Source organism: Somniosus microcephalus, chromosome 2 (genome assembly GCF_052327205.1).
Source record: "Somniosus microcephalus isolate GS21.2 chromosome 2, FLI_Smic_1.0, whole genome shotgun sequence".
NCBI classification, from domain to species: domain Eukaryota; kingdom Metazoa; phylum Chordata; class Chondrichthyes; order Squaliformes; family Somniosidae; genus Somniosus; species Somniosus microcephalus.
In genome coordinates, this window is record NC_140988.1 from 19638468 (window position 1) to 19660249 (window position 21782).

A 21782-nucleotide genomic window follows, 5' to 3' on the forward strand; every position below is an offset into this window, starting at 1 on the left:
CTCTTTTTTTCTATTCCGTGGGCTAAACGTCCTTGCTTGCTCACCGAGTGACACAGATTATCTGAAACAGTGCCATCGCTCTCAGCCCTCAAAAGCCGCCGGAGAGGGGGAGGGGGAGTGGGTGCTGCCTTGGTTTCTTGAGCGGCGTTGTCCAGTTAAAAATCACTAACTAGCCACAGGCATGGCTGTGGCAACACGGCCACATCCATTAATTTTAGCAGGAAATGCCTCGTATGCACACTCACGCAATAGAGGGACACAAGTACTTCACGTGTGTATGTTTACTGAGCAGACGTCGACCGCCATTCAGTAACCAAGGCAGGAAAGCACTCACACACTCTGCTTTATGACTTACCATTTTAACAACAAAGACAAAAAAAGGTTAAAGTTCACGCGCATTCGCCATGCAAATATGAGTCATGGGGTCACATGCCCAACAATGATGTCTAATGATACCCAACTTTTATTTACTAAATCAGAAATGCAATTAGCTTCATCTGGATTCCCAATTAGCCTCTGTGTGGCTAGTGGCTGAGATATTGGACAACATTGTTCTTGAATTAAACAACTTAGACTTTTTTTTCAATCTGTGTACTCCAACTGTGGTCTTACTAAGGTTTATATAGGCTTGTCATGACCTCTTGTTTTTTATATTCTATTCCTCGTGATAAAACCGAGAATTCCATTTGGTTTTTTTTTAAATGGCTTTATCAACCTGAGGCGCAGCCTTTAATGTTCTGTGAACCTCTACCCCCGCCCCCCCCAAAAGACCCTCTGCTCTTCCACAGCACCAAACCTACTTCCATTCAGACTATAATTACTGCTGTGCATTTGTTTCCCGAATGTATTATCTCACACTTCCTGGTATTAGAATTCCACCTGTCACCATTCCCCCATCTGATCAATATAACACCCAGCCCACTCCTCATTACTTTTTTTTTATTGTACAGCAGTACTTATACAACTCATCAATTACATAGTAAATCCATTACATTCATTGACCACAATAAGAAAAAAATAAAGCCTTGAAAACAGCTTTATGGTTAACAATATAAATGCAATGATAAATTTTACAAATGAATCAATAATATTTACAGTACAAACTACCACTAATTCAATAAACCAAGAAAAAACCCGTATCCACTCCTCAGTACTGAAGCATCAGTCACTCTGTTTTTTCAGCTGACACCAACGACCTCTTTGCACGGGTTAATAGAATTATTATTAAATCACATTCTTAAATTGATTATTGGGTACCTTGGGATTCCCTGGAAAAATTTTTTACCAGACAGCAATACAGTTTACACACACATACTGTATTTATAATTAGTTTTTGTTTTACAAAATTATGTGTCTTTGGCAATGTTATTTTGGCCAAGTCGGCCTTTTATTAGATTTAAAGGGGTGCAATGCTGTTTGGCCCAAGTCACTGGTCACTCAGCGCTTCCCTAAAATGCTGCTCTCTAATCAGGCTGCGGCAAATCGATAAAATCTTTGGAGACAAACCATTATCGTTTTTTTATGGGCAGCAGAACGCAATCACAGATGCTACGAGTGATTCACTTTCTCTAATGGCATTGTTTGCATAGGACGAGAAAATTAGAACAAAATGAAGGTAAATGACTTACACCAATTAGCTGCACTGCACTAAATGGAGAGGATCATCTGGTGCGGATTTGCTCAGTCAAGACCTTGTCGATCATGACAGCGTCAGCCGTCAACTGGGGACTTGAAAGTTTGTCTTTGGTAGTAAGTGCAATTTTACTTGTGACGAGTGCCACATTTTCACATTTCAAACATTCTCCAGTTGGCATTATGGTGACAGGCATTCACTACCTTCTTACAGTAGATAAAACCCGCTTTGTCCTTGAGCCATTTGGATCAACGGTCCAATTACTGCTCTGTTGTATTCCAAAGCCTTTGATTATTTTGCACGCTATCGAACAGCTTGTTTGTCATCTGAATCTGGAATAAGCATCCAGGGAGTGATTAACAAGTCAGTGACCTTATCAAGGGGATCAGCTGATGTCGCAACCCAAGGGAATAAAGCTTGAGGACTTTATAACCACCACCTCGACCCTGAGATGAGATTATTTCCTTCAATGTTGGGGAGATGCTGGGGTACTGTTTTAATCCTTTTCTGTTGCTGTTTTCTTTTTAATATATTGGTTCTTGGAATGTGGGCCTATCTCAGTAAGGGTTAACCACATAGTGTAGATGGGAGTCATCTATAAGCCAGAGGAGGAGGGCTTTAAAAAATTGGGTTTTTTGCAATAATCCAGCAGATTTTTTGGCAATATCTTTCTGGGATTTATTGACTTTACCTTCCTAACTTTCTATGGCAGGATTTGAACTCATAACCCAGTCCTGTAACCGCTATCACGGTGCACACCATCTATTGCTGGGGGGGATTAATGATTGTGATGAAATGAACACGCTGGGGTAGATCTTGACTGTGTGAGATAGTGTAAAACGGGTGATAGCGAGTCGGTGACTTCAATAGAAATAAAAAACAGGAGAGATGTAAAAAAGGCTACCGACTCGCTATCACCTGTCTTACACGATCGCACAAAGTCAAGATCGACCCAACTCAGTATAAATATTATTATTTGATGTGCTTATTACTCTTTATGTATCACACTGGTTATGATCCTGTTTATGCAAGTCAATTTATTATATAATATTAAACAGATTATAACTATACATTTTTATAACCTACCAGTAGATCTCCCTTGACATTGATACAGTGAGTTGGAGAATGTACTTCTTTAGAACTTGGGGGCCACTAAGCCACACAATACAGTTTCTCTCCCTCTCTCCCTCCTCCACTTTCTGCTTCTCTATGCTGCACGCCCTTCATTCTTCTTTCCCTTGCTCCTTCTCCCACTCCTTACTCCTGTTTCCTGGTGTGAGACACAAGTTATCGAAGGGCATGGACCTGGTTAGAATTGACTCTCTCTGTGCTGCAGCATCCGCCTGGGCGTGGGGGAAGGTAGTGGGGGCTGTGGCAGCAAAGCAATGAGCTCACTATTGGAGACAAAGAAACGCATAAACTCCTTGCACTTGGGACTGGGCTGGGAGCTGGGTGGGGGGGGGGTTTGAAGTGGAAATGAGCTGTTTGGGATTAGCCTGAAACTCCAGGACAACCTAGAATAGGAAAAGGGTTGAGCAGCACAGCGGGAAAGCGACGATGCAAGAACATAAGAACATAAGAAATAGGAGCAGGAATAGGCCACTTGGCCTCTCGAGCCTGCTCCGCCATTCAATAAGATCATGGCTGATCTTGGGCTCAAAGCCACTTCCCCGCCCGCTCCCCATAACCCTTCACTCCCTTATCTTGCAAAAATTTGTCTATCTCCACCTTAAATATATTCAATGGCCCAGCCTCCACAGCTCTCTGGGGCAGAGAATTCCACAAATTTATGACCCTCTGAGAGAAGAAGTTCCTCCTCATCTCAGTTCTAAAAGGGCGACCCTGCACTTTGGCAGAAAAAATCAAAGAGCAAGTTATTATCTAAATGGAAAGAAACTGCAAAGTGCTACAGTACAAAGGGATCTGGGGGTCCTGGTGCATGAAACACAGAAGGTTAGTATGCAGGTACAGCAGGTGATCAGGAAGGCCAATGGAATCTTGGCTTTTATTGCAAGGGGGATGGAGTATAAAAGCAGGGAAGTCTTGCTTCAGTTATACAGGGTACTGGTGAGGCCACACCTGGAATACTGCGTACAGTTTTGGTTTCCATATTTAAGAAAAGATATACTTGCTCTCGAGGCAGTTCAGAGAAGGTTCACTCGGTTGATTCCGGAGATGAGGGGGTTGACTTATGAGGAAAGGTTGAGTAGGTTGGGCCTCCACTCATTGGAATTCAGAAGAATGAGAGGCGATCTTATCGAAACATATAAGATTGTGAGGGGGTTTGATCGGGTGGATGCGGGGAGGATGTTTCCACTGATGGGTGAGACTAGAACTAGGGGGCATAATCTAAGAATAAGGGGCTGCCCTTTCAAAACTGAGATGAGGAGAAACTTCTTCACTCAGAGGGTAGTAAATCTATGGAATTTGCTACCTCAGAGAGCTGTGGAAGCTGCGACATTAAATAAATTTAAAACGGAGATAGACAGTTTCCTAGCTGATAAGGGAATTAAGGGTTATGGGGAGCGGGCAGGGAAGTGGACGTGAGTCTAGGTTCGGATCAGCCATGATCCTATTGAATGGCGGAGCAGGCCCGAGGGGCCGTATGGCCTACTCCTGCTCCTACTTCTTATGTTCTTATGACCCTTTATTCTGAGACTGTGCCCCCGAGTTCTAGATTTCCCCACAAGGGGAAACATCCTCTCTGCATCTACCCTGTCGAGCCCCCGCAATATCTTATTAGTTTCGATAAGATCACGTAAATTCCAATGAGTATAGGCCCAGCCTGCTCAACCTTTCCTCATAAGTCAAACCCCTCATCTCTGGAATTAACCTATTGAATCGTCTCTGAACTGCCTCCACTTTGAAGTGGATCAAGCCAGATCAGGCCAGTTGCTTTCGAAGTCTTCTCAAATCACGAGCCGTGGAGCTGAGCAATACCATTTTCCTTTGGGTAGGTGACACTGTCTTACAAAACTAAAGATAGTTTGAGAAAATAGTTGCAGGGCAACCCCGTGCAGGAAATTTTGAAAACCTCGGCTTCTTTGCTTTTGATTGTGCTCAAATTCTAGTTGTGGCTGTGAATCTCCGTTACTAGTTTACATAGAATTACATAGGATATACAGCACAGAAACAGGCCATTCGGCCTAACCAGTCCATGCCGGCATTTATGCTCCACTCGAGCCAAAGTTTTCATCAGTTCACTCCATATCATGATGTCAAACTCTTGAAATATTACTGTTGAGGGCACTGATTTGGATGTGATTTTCTCTCTCTTCCCCTTTACATCTCCTTTTTTCTGTCTCGTCCTCTCCCTTGGATTTAATTTTTCTGTGTTCTAAACATGGAGTGGAAACCAGGCGGATTCTACAACAAGCGGGCGATTCGTTCCGTCAGATTACCACCCAGGTGTTGAAGATGGAAATCTACCCCCCCCCAGGAATCAAACAATTCCACTCTCAAAGTGTAGAGAACTCTACTGAATATGAAGTTTAAAAAAATAAAATCTTTACTGGCAAATAATTTTCTGAAGGCAAACTTCTTTCCCTTTCCTTCTTCCACGGAGGACTGAATTTCATCCACACTGTAATGATCAGTAACATGTCATTCTAGAATGATACACTAGGTGGAGCTGTATGTTTAGTAGTGGGCTACCCACAAGGCAGTAGTCAAGATGGATGCCTGTACACTAGTCCACATGGCTGAATAAATGACCAGCTCAAGCTAGCTGTTCATAATGAAAACGTCTATTTATTTATGAACATAACATGGTACCAGGATTGGTAATATCTGCTGAATATTGTGAAATGCGACATGGAGAATTTGAAGCCACCGGAGGGTTTGAAACTCACGGGGAATGTCGACTGCAATTGGCGGACTTTCAAACAACAATTCGAACTCTACATTGCCGCCATCGGGTTCTGTACGATGCCAGATGCAAGGAAAATAGCGTTACTGCTCACGGTTGCAGGCCCACAGGTGATAGAGGTATTTAATACATTTGTATTTGATCAAGGGGAGGACAGAGAAAAGATGGATGATGTGCTAAAGAAGTTTGATACACATTGTTCTCCCAAAAAGAACGAGACCTATGAGAGGTACATGTTCAGTTCACGGACACAGCAGCAAAATGAGACTTTTGATAGCTTTGTGACCGATCTGAAACTGAAAGCACAGACATGTAATTTCTCTGAGCTGAAACCATCCATGATTCGTGACCAGATTGTGTTTGGTATTCATGATAAAAAGGTCAGGGAACGTTTGTTGAGAGAAACCGAACTAACATTGGAGACTGCTGTGAAAATATGCCATGCCAGTGAGCTAGCTCAACAACACGCAAAGACTTTCAGTGAAATTAATAATGATGCGACTGTAATGAGTGACTGTGCTGCTGTCGATGCTGTGTCCTACGAGGGGAAGAAACATGGGCAGAACAGAAATGCAAAGCAATCGGAGGATGGAATTTTTAATTGTAAACGCTGTGGTTACCAGCACCAGTCAAGAGAATGCCCTGCGTTTGGGAAAATGTGCACAAAATGTAATGGAAAGAATCACTTTGTTTTTACTTTTGAAAAGCATTGTTTGGCAAAGAAAGGGCAACAAGTCAATGTGATTGAGGACACTGATTTAAGTGAGACATTTTTTGTAGGAATGGTGTCGTGACAATATCGAAAAGAATACAGAAAATATGCAGCCCTCAGGAATGGACAATGCTGAACATAAAGTTAATGCAGTAAAAGAGGACAAATGGATAATGCCATTGCAGGTAAATGGAGCATTAGTTACATTGAAACTAGACACTGGGGCAAAAGCAAACTTAATCAGTATGAGTGACATTAAAAATATGAAAGAAAAGCCCAAAATACAGAAAAAGTTAGTACTACTGAGGAACTATAATGGACAGAAAATAGATAGCTTAGGTGTAAGCACACTCAAAGTGACAGTCAAAGACAAAGTGCATCATCTCATGTTTTCTGTTGTGGCTGAAGGACTTGATTCACTACTAGGTGACAAAGCTTGTGAAGACTTAGAACTGGTCAAGAGAGTCTACCGTATAAACTGTGCCATAAGCAGACCAGATGACTCGGTGGATTCTGTCGTGAGTAATTTCCAGGATGTGTTCAAAGGATTTGGAGTTCTGCCATTCCAGCTAAAGGAGGATGCTCAGCCAGTGGTACATGCTCCACGGAGAGTTCCAGCACCCCTGCGTGACCGGCTCAAGAAAGAACTGGACAGAATGACCACACTAGGAGTCATCAGGAAAGTCAAAGAGCCAACAGACTGGGTTAACTCCATGGTATGTGTAAAGAAAAAGAACAATGATCTAAGAGTATGCATGGATCCAAAGGACTTAAATGCAAACATAAAACGTGAACACTACCAGATTCCCAAGCGAGAAGAAATCACCAGTGAAATGTCAGGTGCCAGATACTTCACAAAGCTCGATGCCTCACAAGGATTTTGGCAACTAAAACTGGATGAAGAGAGCACCAAATACTGTACCTTCAACACACCATTTGGCAGGTATTGTTTCCTCAGAATGCCTTTCGGGATAATATCTGCATCTGAAATCTTTCATAGAGTGATGGAACGCATAATTGAAGGTCTGGAAGGAGTTCGGGTCTATGTTGATGACATCATCATCTGGGGCTCCACACTGAAAGAACACAATGAGAGACTGACTAAAGTGCTACCGAGCATACGCCGGAATGGACTGAAGCTCAACAAAGCCAAGTGTCAGTTTGGCGTCCAGGAAGTCACTTTCCTAGGAGATAATCTATCTGGTAAAGGAATAGAGCCAGATATGGAAAAAGTAAACACCATACTCAAAATGCCCCGACCCACTGACAAAAAAGGAGTGCTACGCAGCATGGGGATGATAAACTTCATTGGAAAGTTCATTCCTAACTTGTCAGCCAAGACAGCCTGTCTGCGAGACCTGCTACATAAAACAAATGAGTTCGCATGGACAGAAAGACATGAACAAGAGTGGATGAACCTCAAAACTGTGCTGACAACCACACCTGTACTCACCTTCTTTGACCCAACAAAGAGAATCAAAGTGTCAACGGATGCATCAAAAGATGGCCTAGGCGCGGTCTTGCTACAAGCAGAGGGTGAAGATTGGAAGCCTGTTGCCTATGCCTCCAGGTCTATGACTGATACTGAGTGTCGATACGCCCAGATTGAAAAGGAATGTCTAGGCTTGGTAGTTGGACTAGAAAAGTTCCATGGCTACATATATGGACTCCCCACCTACACAGTTGAGACAGACCACTGCCCACTGGTTGCCATCTTAAAAAAAAACCTGAATGAGATGTCTCCAAGGATTCAAGGACTCATGATGAAGCTGCAAAGATATGACTTTGAACTGATCTACACACCAGGCAAACACATAGTGTTAGCAGATGCACTATCCCGAGCACCCACAATGAGTCATGTGAGCTCTACTGAGGAAGGCGTAGATGTTCTGGTGAGTATGGTCACTGCTGCGCTGCCCGTGTCAGACACAAAATCAAAGCAAATAGCAGAAGAAAGAGTAAAAGATACAGTGTTACAAACAGTAATAGAGAACATTCATCATGGTTGGCCAAAAGGTTCCTGTCCAAAGTACTATCACATCAGGTCAGAGTTAAGTGTCGCAAGTGGACTATTACTAAAACAGAACAGAATAGTCATTCCACAGGCTCTACGTCAAGACATGTTCAAAAGGATTCATGAGGGACACCTCGGAATTGAAAAATGCAAAAGGAGAGCAAGAGACACTGTTTATTGGCCTGGCATAAATAAGGACATTGAGAACATGATAGGCATATGTGAGACATGTCAGAAACACCAAAACAAACAAGCAAAGGAACCAATGATAGTAGCTGACTTACCAACAGCACCATGGCAAAAGGTTGGTATGGACCTCTTTCATTTGAATGATAAAGACTATCTAATAGTGATTGACTACTATTCTAACTATCCTGAGATGGCGCTGCTCTCAAGCACATCAGCAAGCAGTGTCATAATGCATGTTAAATCCATCTTCGCCAGACATGGAATTCCCAGGATTGCCGTTAGCGACAATGGTCCGTGCTTCAACTGTAAGGAGTGGCAACAGTTTGCAGCACATTATGACTTTTAACACATCACATCCAGTCCTCTGTATGCTCAGTCGAATGGTAAGGCAGAGAAAGGTGTTCAAGTTCTCAAACAGCTACTGAAGAAAGCAACAGAAAGCAAGTCTGATCCTTATCTCGCCCTGCTGAGCTACCGAGCCTCCCCTTTAGACTGTGGTTCTTCACCTGCTGAACTCCTAATGGGTCACAAGTTGCGTACCACGCTACCCTGCTGTGCAAAAGAAAAGCAGAGTAAGGAACTGAGACAGAGACTTCAACTGTTAAAGCGGAAACAGAAATCACACTATGACAAGTCATCCAAAACTCTGAAACCATTGACAAGGGATGATGTTGTCAGGATTGAGGATCCAGATGCATGTAACAGGAAAGCTACAGTTCTTGAGGTAGTAGGACCAAGGTCATACACTGTTAGAACTGAGGAAGGACAGATTCTCAGGAGGAACCGCCGTTCCCTCCTGAAAACACAAGAAACTATCCAAGAGCAAATCGATGACAATGCCGCAACTGAATCTTGTCACTCACCACCAGAACAATCTAACACAAACACACATACAGGCTCTCATGAAAACACATCAGACTTACCTGTGCTGAGAAGATCCACACGTGAAGTAAAAAAGCCTGATAGACTTAATCTTTGAGTACAAAGAAAACTATAATAAAAGAATGAAAAGCTTAGAGTTCATAAAGTAAAGCTTTGAAAATGTGTTGACTGTTGTGAAGATGTTTATGTCGTTATGATTGATTGATATTGATTTTGTTTAACCTCTAAGGAAGGGGGATGTAATGATCAGTAACATGTCATTCTAGAATGGTACACTAGGTGGAGCTGTATGTTTAGAAGTGGGCTACCCACAAGGCAGTAGTCAAGATGGATGCCTGTACACTAGTCCACATGGCTGAATAAATGACTAGCTCAAGCTAGCTGTTCATAATGAAAACGTCTATTTATTTATGAACATAACACACACTTTACCAGGACATGGGCCAATCCCAACAAAAGCCCCCATTTTGTAGTCAGACTGTGAGTTGCCTCCCAGGCTGCCTGCAATTTTTTGCGGTCTAGATGAGTCCGTGTGTCATGTATACACGGAGTGAGAGAGGTTGCAGCCCCTCCTCCATTATTGGAAGGGACCTTCTCCTCAATTTCTGGCTGCACTTCAGTCCCCCATGCTCCTGATCTGTGGCTGCCCGGTGCGGAGAAGGTGGGGTGGTTGGGGGGGGGGGGGCTCTGTGGGCAAGTGGGAAGACCTCCTCGTGGGTCTGCTCTTGGGCCTGGCCAAGGTGGCCACCCACTTGTCCAGGCAGTGCGCGGCCGACAGGGGGGTCATTTAGCCCGACTGTCTAACTCGGTTCTGCGGCTATATCCGCGCCCAGGTGTCCTTGGAGAGGGAGCACGCGGTGTCCACCGGTACGCTGGAGGCCTTCCGCAATCGGTGGGCACCAGAAGTGCATAGTCGACACCAGGGACAACAGTATGATTTAATTTGATAAGTTTCCTTTTGTTTTACTTAGAATTTGGAGTTTATTGGTCGTGCCCCTTTAAAAAGGGGGCACTCTTGTTAATTTAATTTTGACTGATGACACCTGTGTCCTCCTAATTGGCATTTTATTAGAGTCAGACTGTGAGTTGCTAAGCAACGGATGATGCCGCCGGGAGAGCTGATTCTGTGCTGTTTAGAAGACTTGTGTCTCACACCAGAAAACATGATTTGCTTGGTCAAGAATACCGCAAGACTTTAGAAATATATTTGAATTTGACATGTCCTTTTAAGGGCTATTTGCTGGCAGTTTGAAATATTTTCAATTTTCTCAAATGTAAAAATAGGACAAATTTGACTAAATTAGTATTTTTGGGGGGAATTATTTAATTTTTTTTATCATAGCGATGGTTTAGTGTGCCAGTGAATAACATTCCTTAGTTTTTACTTTTTACCAGAATCAATTCTACAATAAAGATTTAGGTCAAAATATGAGTAGCACTTATTTAAAAAAATTACAAATACATTTTATAGAATTCAAACGTGATTAACAATTGATTCTGCTGGGAGAAGGAATTATATACAACTGTTATTCTTTTATTTTTTTCGGAAACATATTATACAGAAATTACTGATTAAAAAGAGTGTCATTAGAACTATTAAACTGGGTAAAGGAATGCAGCGAAAAGCAAGTCAGTTAGGAGCTGATTTTCCTGGACTCCCTCCACCCTGCTCCTCGGCAGGAGAAGCACACCTGAAGCGTGCTACACCTTTCAAGGCCGAGCTGCATCCAATTTTGGCGTCCGAGCCCACTGACGCGGCCCAGGATCACCCTCAGAGCAGGCTGGCTCTCTGACTGTGCTCCCCCCACACCAAGAACAGGGCAGGAAACGGGTGTAGCTGCAAGTCTGAGAGGCCCGAGAGGCTTGGCCGCCAGCCTGGGGCCATCTGGCTGGTACGGGAGAGCAGCAGCCACGAAGGCCACGAAGATCTGGTAGGGAGCAGCAAAAACATACTTTGAACTTGTTCGAGGGGGGGTTTTGCTCTTTGGCTTGCCATCAGGCCCCCCTCAGACACTCGGAGAAGAGGAGAGTCCTGGCACAGGACCCTAATGCCAGTTTTGTGGCGAGCCCTGCATCTGGCGTTTGTCCCCATGTCGTAGGAAACAGGAAATTGAAGCAGGAGGTTTGTTTGGGCCTGTGCTTACAGCAAGACCTTCCCCTCCCCGGGAGTGCTCCAGAAATCTCGATGCAATGTAAAGCTGGCGGCGACACAACGTAATAGGTCTCCACCCCTCTTCCTAATCTTGTGCCCAGGAAAAAAACGTTCCTCAGGGTAGGGGGTCAAAGGTCAGGAGAATTGAACTCCCATAGTACCGCCTGAGGTAGTTATATAATAATTTTTATCACTACAGACATACTTTTCCCACATCAAACACAAACTGTCATTGTTGAAAAGAAATGTCAGAATGTGCTTTATTAAACTCTGCTGGGGAATAGATAGTGCAGAATCTTGCATGAAATTCAAAAGCTAAGACACACTTCTGACCTCAGGGGAAAGCACTATCTGGAGAACCAGCGTTTCCACACAGACGCCGCCTGTCCTGCTCCCGATCTACCGTCCTGGTGAGAACAGCATCAGGGGAGAACCAGGAGCTGGCTACCTGCCTGGGCTCTCAGCCAGGATGGCTGCACAGCTTGAGCAGATGCAAAATAAAACAAAGACAGACTTGCATTTATATAGCAACTTTCACAACCTCAGGACAGCCCAAAGTGCTTCACAGCCAATTTCTGCACAACATGGTCCCACAAACAGCCCCAGGACATCACTGCAGGAGTTCCTCAGGGCAGTGTCCTAGGCCCAACCATCTTCACCTGCTTCATCAATGACCTTCCCTCTAACATAAGGTCAGAAATGGGGATGTTTGCTGATGACTGCACAGTGTTCAGTGCCATTCACAACTCCTCAGATAACGAAGCAGTCCATGCCCGCATGCAACAAGACCTGGACGACGTTCAGGCTTGGGCTGATAAGTGGCAGGTAACATTCGCGCCACAGAAGTGCCAGGCAATGACTATCTCCAACAAGCGAGAGTCTAAACACCGCCCCTTGACATTCAATGGCATTACCATCACCCAATCCCCCACCATCAACATCCTGGGGGTCACCATTGACCAGAAACTTAACTGGATCAGCCACTAAATACTGTGGCAACAAGAGCAGGTCAGAGGCTATGGGCTGGATTTTGCTACGGGGGCGGGTTGGAGGTGGGAAACCCACATTCGGGCTTGTTGTCCCGCCTCCATGGAGATGTGGCCAACCCACTGGATTTTCCTCTGATTGACCTTGTTGAGCCCGCCCTGTGGGCTCAGCAGGCCAATTAAGGGCCACCGGCAACAGGAGACGTCAGAGATTGACATTTCATCTGTCAAAAGCTTTTGGCACATGAAATATCAGTGTTTAACAGCTGTTTGAAGCTGTCAAGCACTGAAAAACTGCTAATTCAGCCTCAGTCCTTTCTCAGGATAACTTTAAAATCATTTTGCTGGAGAAACAAAGAAGCTGATTTTTTTTTTTAAATCGGAGCTTCTGTGGTTCTTGCAGCCGACTCCCGACACCAGAATGCAGGACTCCTGTAAAGGTAAGTAAAAGTAAGTTAAACTTATTTAAACACTTGCAAAACACTTACCTTTGCACTCCTGCACCCCTCACTCACCTGAACACTGGGCATCTCGACCCCTCCAAGACCTCAGACCCATGTCCCGCCTCGAAAACTTTTCGTGGTTTGGAGCTGTCGGGAAGCCCACAAACCTGCAATAAAAATCGCGAATAGGCAAAAAACTACCTGTTAACTTCCTGTTAACAGGCAGTTTAATTGCCTTTAATCCCTTCCCGCCTCTGGGAGTCGGGTTCCAGCACTTGTCGGGAACCCGACTCCTATGAAATTGACATGGAGGCGGGTTGGAGGCGGGATGGGGTCGGGACCCCCGGATCTCCGATTTTTATCGCCCGCACGCCTCCAACCCGACTCCAGGGGCTTAGGAAAATCCAGCCCTATGTATTCTGCGGCGAGTGTCTCACCTCCTGACTCCCCAAAGCCTTTCTACCATCTACAAGGCATGAGTAAGGAGTGTGATGGAATACTCTCCACTTGCCTGGATGAGTGCAGCTCCAACAACACTCAAGAGGCTCGACACCATCCAGGACAAAGCAGCCCGCTTGATTGGCACCCCCTCTACCACCTTAAACACTCACTCCCTCCACCACCGGTGTACCGTGGCTGCAGTGTGTACCATCTACAAGATGCACTGCAGCAACTTGCCAAGGCTTCTTCAGCAGCACCTCCCAAACCCGCGACCTCTACCACCTAGAAGGACAAGGGCAGCAGACGCATGGGAACACCACCACCTCCAAGTTCCCCTCCAAGTCACACACCATCCTGACCTGGAAGTATATCGCCATTCCTTCATCATCGCTGGGTCAAAATCCTGGAACTCCCTTCCTAACAGCACTGTGGGAGTACCTTCACCACACGGACTGCAGCGGTTCAAAAAGGCGGCTCACCACCACCTTCTCGAGGGCAATTAGAGATGGGCAATAAATGCTGGCCTTGCCAGCGACGCCCACATCCCATAAAAATGAATAAAAATGAATTTTAAAAAAAGCCATGGAATAATTGACCGGATAATCTGTTTTAGGTGTTGGTTGAGGGAATAATATGGGCCAGGACACTGGGATAACTCCCCTGCTCTTCTTCAAATGGTGCCATGGGATCTTTTACATCCAGCTGATGGGGCCTCGGTTTAATGTCTCATCCGAAAGACGGCACCTCCAACAGTGCAGCACTCCCTCAGTACCGTGCTGAAGTGCCAACCTGGATTATGTGCTCATGTCTCTGGAGGGGGGGGACTTGAATCCACGACCTTCTGACTCCGAGGCGAGAGAGTGTACCCACTGAGCCACTGCTGAAAATAAAGGCAAACGTGGAAAGAGCAAATAAATAAAACATCCTGCAACTTATTCACAGAGCCTGTCCAGTAGAAAGGGCCTCTGCTTTGTCGTAGGCATCGCTGGTTGACAGCTGCTAGTGCAACACGGGATAGCCCAATGGGTGGCTGATGGAGTAGGCACAACATCATAACGCAACAACAGTGCAGCAGCCATCCCATGATAGCACTGCAGTCTGAGAAATCACGTTGTATAAATAGAAGATGAGAGGGAAGCAGCTGTCTCCGTCTACCTCTCAGGTGGACATCAAAGATCTCATGGCACTATTCAAAGAAGAGCAGGTTAAGTTTTCCCAGTGCCCTGGCTAACCCTTTAAGGCTCAAGCAACAGCTAAAACAGATTGCCTGGGCATTCATCTCATTGGTGTTCGTGGGGCCTTGCTGGGTTCAAATTGGCCACAGTGTACGGTCCTTCAAGTGTCATATAATCTGTAATATGGTGTGCAGTCTGTATCAACCCATCATCCATGCCAGTGCAAAATCATCTTGTACAAAAACAATGGAACCTGAAAAAATCAAATCCACTAACATTGTATCGTACGGAGTGTTTCTTGTTAAAAAGAGACAAATAAATAATGCACCAAAGGGTCTCCCTGTAAAGACCTGTAATTTTATGATGAATTTTACAGGGCTCTGATGTTTTGGACATTGAGGTTTCAGCTATTGCGAGAGTTTAAGCATCTCTTTGGCCAAAACAGACTTGTGAAACATTCCACCAGTCTCGCTTGCTTTTAGTTCGATTTGTAGCTTTTATTCTCACAGGCGCTCCATACAAATGTCAACATTATAAAAAAACAGCCAATAAAACACCAGCCATGTCCATTCAGACATGATACGTATGTGCTCCTCATTGCCTTCTACCGTGATTGGTAAACATTGCACAAATTACTGCTTTTATCTTCCAGACAGTTTTTATGGGATGTTTACATTGGATTGTCATTTAAAGATGCTCAATAATGATGACTGAATGCTCTCCTTGGTACAGCAGCTGAAATATCTTTAGAAAGAAAAGAAAGAACTCGCATTTATAGAGCGCCTTTCATAACCTCAGGACATTCCAAAGCGCTTCACAGCCAATGAAGTGCTTTTAAAGTGTAGTCATTTCAAATGTAGGAAACACGGCCTCCAATTTGCCCACAGCAAGGTCCCACAAACAGCAATGAGATAGACTACCAGATAATGGCCTAGAAATTCATTGTAGCCACTTTTGGGGCGGTAAAGTCGGGCGGCCGCTAAAGTTTGCGCCCGGTGCAAAGTTGAGGCCACTTCGCCGATATTCAGTAGCTTTGCCCTAAGAGTTTGCTCGAGCGCTAAAACAGGCGATGCACGACTCTCTTTAGGCGCTAAGCCGGCAGCCCGGGGCGCTAACACCGGAAGTTGGGCGCAGGGCAGGTGCGGCGAGCTGCTGATTGCTGGCGCCGGTGAGCTCTTAAAGGGGGAGGGTGGATTTGTTTTTTTGAAAGGCCGAGACTAGTGTATTTGTGGAGTCGTCCTCCTCCTCCTCCTCCTCCTCCTCCTCCTCCTCCTCCAGAAGGAGTGTTGCAAAATGGCTGCCTTTTCTAATGCAGGAGTGCCCTTTAATTTGCGCTCCCCGCGGCCAACCTCGGCTGTGTACCATTCCACTTCACAGTCGTTCGGGCCGCCAGGCGCACAATGGGGCGGCGCGAGTGAAGTTCCGGTTCCGGGCGCACAAAGGGCGTTGCACGACGAAATGACGTCATGATCTGCGCGCGCATATGAGCGCGCGCAATGACTTTGCGCCGGCGCTAAATGTCTACTGAAGTTGGGGCGAGGCGCAGATCGCGCTGCACCCAGGCGCTAAGTGCCTAGCGCTCGAGATCTGCTCCTCCTAAGGCGCTAACGGCTGGCGCAGTCAACTGAATTTCTAGGCCAATCTGTTGTAGTGATGTTGGTTGAGGAATAAATATTGGCCCAGGACACTGGGGAGAACTCACCTGCTCTTCTTAGAAATAGTGCCCTGTGATGTCTTACGCCCAACCTGAGAGAGCAGGCCTGGTTTAACGTCTCATCCGAAAGACGGCACCTCCGACAGTGCAGCACTCCCGCAGCACTGCACTGGAGTGTCAGCCTCGATTATGTGCTCAAGTCTCTAACCCTTCTCTGACAGGCTGAATAGCGGCCCCATGGAATGAGGGTGTGCGATATCACGCATCTCATTCTTATTCTATGGGGGTGGAGGGGGAGGGGCCCTGCGATTGTTGACAAGGCCACAAACACTTCTACCAACAGACCGTAGCGTCTAACTGCACTATGGCGTGGGAACAGAATTCACTGATCGTACAGGTCTTAGTATCTGCACCTATATCATTTATTTTTGTACTAACTTATATGACAGGAAAATGTGGCGATGTCTGCTAACTTGCATGTTGCCATGGTTGACGACTCATGATGTGCCCCTGTGTTGCTCACTATACTGAGTCAACCCATCGTTATGAGTGGCCTAAGTGGTGCGTGGTGACCAGCGACGAACTTGGGAGGCACGCGGTTCACCAGAAATGAGGTTTCTGGCCTCATATTAATAATCGAGGTGAGCTGCCGGCACCGGTTGCGCCTCCAGAGGCCGTTCGCCCGCGTGGCCCAGTTTGGGCTGCTTGCCTCGCTGACCGCGGGATTAAGGTAAATCCTGGAAGGGGGAGGTATAGGGTGTAGGGAAAGAAGGCCGGGAGGAGGGGGGGTGGTGATTGTAGGCCGATTGTGGCCCTCAGGAGCGCCCTGCAGCCGGGAGGAGCTCTCCTGCTCCCCAGGAATGTAAGTAACAAAAAAAAAATCAGCCGCTGGTTCGACCTCAGCAATCCCAGCAAAACCCGAGAGGAGCAGGCCCGACGTCTGCTCGACTCAATGCTGACGAATTTAAACAGGCGTCGGGCTTCTCATTAGCACGTGCGGGGGGGGGGGGCCTGATTGCTGCTTAAGGTGGCCGCCTGACAATCGTCCAAGGACAATATGGCATCGGACCTTATTTCAAGCATCCTTGGGGCCCTGCGAAATTGGTCACTTTTGCCCTAATTTTCCGCCCAGCATAACAATTTCTACCTCCGTTGCAAGGCAAGGAAAGGGGTAACAGAATTTTTGAGAGACTTCTGGGGGTAAATTCTTGTAGCGCTCGGCGGGGCGCCCTGCGCACTCAGTCCCAACTTCAAATTGATGGATTGAAGTTCACGGAGGGTGGGTGAACCCCCCCCCAGCTCCCGACACGCACTCCCGGCACTGGACACTCTGTGCCGGGAGCGCTAAAGGCTGTACTCCCTCTGGGGCGGGCACGGGACGTTGCGCCCAGAAATTGCTCCTCTTGACGCCCGTCCAATGGGGTTGCTATCCCTCCAGGATTGCCCTGGAGTCTCCAGGAATTGAGGAATAAGCGCCTGGACACTGCTGCGAGCAACACCCGGGAGAAAAATCATCGGGGTATTTTTTTTTTAAAGTGGGCTTTTTTTCCGTTTTCGTTGAACACTTGTTTAAGAACATAAGAGTCGGCCATTGCGGCCCCTTGAGCCTGCTCCACCACACGGCCCCTCGAGCCTGCTCCGCCACACGGCCCCTCGAGCCTGCTCCGCCACACGGCCCCTCGAGCCTGCTCCGCCACACGGCCCCTCGAGCCTGCTCCGCCACACGGCCCCTCGAGCCTGCTCCGCCACACGGCCCCTCGAGCCTGCTCCACCACACAGCCCCTCGAGCCTGCTCCGCCACACGGCCCCTCGAGCCTGCTCCACCACACGGCCCCTCGAGCCTGCTCCGCCATTCAATAAGATCATGACTGATCATCGACCTCAACTCCACTGTCCCGCCCGATCTCCATATCCCTCAATTATAAGAACATAAGAACGTTAGTTATAAAAATATTGGAGATGGGGAGATGGGGGGGGGGGGGGAGGGGGGGGTGAAGGTAGGAGGTCATGTGAGAAACCGCCAGGAATGTGTCCAACCGGATTTGGATACATAGAATTAAATTGAATGTACAGCACAGAAACAGACCAGTCCACCCAACTGGTCAGTGACGGAGTTTATGCTCCACATGAGCCTCCTCCCACCTTGCTTCATCTCACGCCATCTGCATATCCTTCTATTCCTTTCTCCCCCATGTACTAATCTAGATGCCCCTTAAATGCATCTATGCTATTCACCTGAACGGGCACAAGGAGGACCAATTTCTACCTGGTGTTGCCTGTTCCTAAACACTATCAAGTGACCAAACACCAACCCACTTGCTGTTGTTCTTATTTGTTTGTCCGCATGCTTGTACCTCAAGCATTTTCGAAAGTGCTGATACTTTGGAACAAGAAAGCAAACGGCGCTTTCTGATTCCGCTCCCCACCCAACCCAACCCAACCAAACCAAAACTCCAAAACGCTTTAAGTGAGGAGACCAGCAAACAACAGGTCTCTCTATTAATAGAAAGGACGTCTATCAAAGGTCATTTCCACTTAACTGGACCAGCTGGTTGCTTGTACGCTGCTTGCCCTTTGTGCACTTCTGAGGGAGTCACATGGCGGATCTTACCTCGGAGTTTGGTCTCCGCGCTGGGCTTGGAGAGCCACGACACAGCGCTGCAATACGTCTGGAATGTCACCAGGTCGTCGTCTGTGAGAGGCATCTGCTGCACCAGCTTCCACAGCAGCGGAGACATATGGAGAAAGGACAAGCGATCAGAACAGTTTGTCTCCCGCCCCCCCCAAGCACTCTTGTGCATATAAATAGACTAGGCTTCATTGCATCTTTGGAAACCAGCCCCGGCGCTTTGTCTGGTACTGGAAGAGATATGTCTTTATCAAGAGGTTGTGTGACAGATTCCCGTGCACGCTCCCATTAACTAACGCTGGGAGTGCAAGGTAGCAGAGCAAGGAATTTCCTGGTCCCGTACCAGGAACACTCGCTCTGTTTACAGTGGAAGTTAAAAAGTCAACAATCACCCGCTCCTTAACCGTTAAGAGCATCCTTTCACCGGCCCCTCCAGTGACTTACAAGCAAAATTAAATCTGAAATCATCTCAAAAATGAATCAGCACGTCTTATAAAGAAAATAGAGAGGTCATTGTGGAGAGGATATACATTGATCTCCCCACCTAGTCTCCTCCAGCTGATTTTTTTAAAAAGACCTGCTTTTTGTGATAAAAAGAAAACCATGTAGGTTAGAAAGCTGAAGGTAAACACATTGGCCCAGAAATTAGGGTCTCCACGGGTGAGTACGCACGGGGTACTCGCCCGTAAGGCCGATGGAAGTGCCGGTTTCCCGCATGCGCTGCGCGGGAAACCGGCACTTCCGTTCCCCTGAACGATGGGGTTAAGAGGTCGAATGCGTGCGCCGTATGAGGCAGCGCTTGGGCATGGAACTTCGGAGTTTTTCTCAGTTGGTGCAGTGCGGGTAAGTCCCCAGCATTTGCACATGTAAAAAGCAGGAGTAAAGCCTTGGCAGGAGCTCCGTAACGATCAGGAAGAAGAACTCTTTCAGCAGTGGGGCTACTAAACGGAACATTTTTAATTGTGAAAGGGAGCAAAGTTATTTTAACAAAGTCTGAGGTAAGTTTCCAACTTTAAATTTTTTTTTAAAACGAGTTTTGAGTGCTGTAGTTATAAGGAGCAACTCTTGCTGTGTGCAAGGCCTAATTGAATTTGATTTTTTATTAAATGTGAAAGTGACTTTTTAAAAATGAATAATTTAACATTTATAAAAGTTAAAAAAAATAAAATGATCATCAGTAATATATATTCTTTTAAGTAAGTATGTATGTATATATTCCTTTAAGTATGTGTATGTGTATATATATATTCCTTTCAGTATGTGTATGTATGTATATATATTCCTTTCAGAATGTGTATGTATGTATGAATGAATGTATGACTTTCAGAAAATGTTAGTTGTTGGAAAATCATCTCGGGCTGTGATATTCATCAGGCGGGTATGACGTGTGTGATAAAAATGCTAACTTCCGGGAAGTTATGTCATCACTTCCTGTGAACTATGAACTGTGAACTATGAACTGTGTACATACCTCACTTCCTGTCATATGTCACTTCCTGTTGGACTGGTATAAATACTGGTCTGTTCAGTATTGTAAGAGGCTTCTACCAGAGGCATGGTAAAGACCTCTCTTGTATATAGTGTGTTTATAAGTTACTTAAAGCTTACTTTAAAGTTACTTGATGGTAAGTCTCCTTTTTCTTACATCAATTTAAGTAACTTAGTATTTACACTGACAAATACTCGACCTTCAGACAAACTCGGAAGTTAAGGATCCAGGGAACCACCCATCATGGAGAAAATCCTTAGACCTATTCGTCTGGACTTGGACCCGAATACACCAGCAGCTGGCAGGGTATGGAAGCATTGGTATCGTACTTTTGAGAATTTTCTGGATGAATGTAAAGTGGATGCTCCTGCTAAATTGAAGATACTTGTCAATTATGTGACCCCAAAAGTGTTCGAATATGTTGATGACTGGGATAATTACGAAGAGGTGATTCGGGCACTTAAGAAACTGTATGCGAAGACCCCAAATGAGGTCTATGCTAGACATCTACTGGCCACAGCCCGACAAGGGCCAGGGGAATCAATTGACGAATTCCTGCAAGAACTTCGCAGGCTCAGCGTAGATTGTAACTTTCAGGCAGCCTCAGCTGAGCTGTACCGCCAAGAAATGATTCGTGATGCTTTCATCTGCGGGATTGCCTCTCCATTTATACGCCAGCGTCTACTAGAAAGTAAAACACTTGAGCTACAAAAAGCTTTTGACCTAGCTTGTTCACTGGATTTGGCAAAGAGAAATGCAGACCTCTATCAGCTGCCCAGATCTCGATCTGCTGCTGTAGCTGCAACCAGACAATTCAAGCGGTCTCAGGTGAACCCTATCATGGGGGAATCTAATTCTGATAATTCTGATGAAGAAGAGGAGGACGACCCCACTTTAGCAGCCTCTTGGCAATCTAGGAAGGAATGCTTCTTTTGTGGAGATGCTTTTCACCCTAGGAAAACCTGCCCTGCTCGCAATGCAATCTGCAGTTATTGCGGGAAAAAAGGACACTTTGCTAAAGTTTGCCTATCAAGGGCCTCTACGAGGGCCAATCCAGCTAAGACCTACCGAACTGCCCCAATTAGGGCCTATCAAGATGCTCCAGCTAGGACCTATCAAGCTTCCTCTCGAGCTCTCTCCCGAAGAAGCACACCGAGAGTTTTAGCCACTCTCTGTGCAACGACACCAATTACAGCTGCTTGCCCACAGAACCTGTCTCAGGCAGCCACAAAAATTTCAATTAAAGGGCATACCTTAGATGCCTTAATTGACTCAGGAAGTACTGATAGTTTCATTAAGGAACAGATTGTTGCGAAATTGAAACTACATGTCTTCCCATCGGACCAGGCAATTGCGATGGCCCAGTCATCACTTAATACCAGAATCTCCGGCTTTTGTGTTGTTGATATGACACTTCATGGTCGTATGTATCACTCCACCCGACTTTCGGTGCTCAAAGACTTATGTAGTGATCTCCTCTTAGGGCTGGACTTCCAAAAACAGCATAAGAAACTC

General features: G+C 46.0%; 1 protein-coding gene across 1 annotated transcript in view; it reads right to left on the bottom strand.

The window, feature by feature from the left end:
- LOC147122583 (uncharacterized) overlaps positions 1-19309 on the bottom strand; it is an 85820-nt gene extending 66511 nt beyond the window's left edge. The window contains exon 1 of the mRNA XM_086003480.1: positions 18761-19309. Coding sequence (XP_085859606.1) covers positions 18761-18950 — 190 coding nt within the window. The 5' untranslated portion in view covers positions 18951-19309. The remainder of the gene's footprint in view (positions 1-18760) is intronic.
- Positions 19310-21782: the final 2473 nt, after the last annotated feature.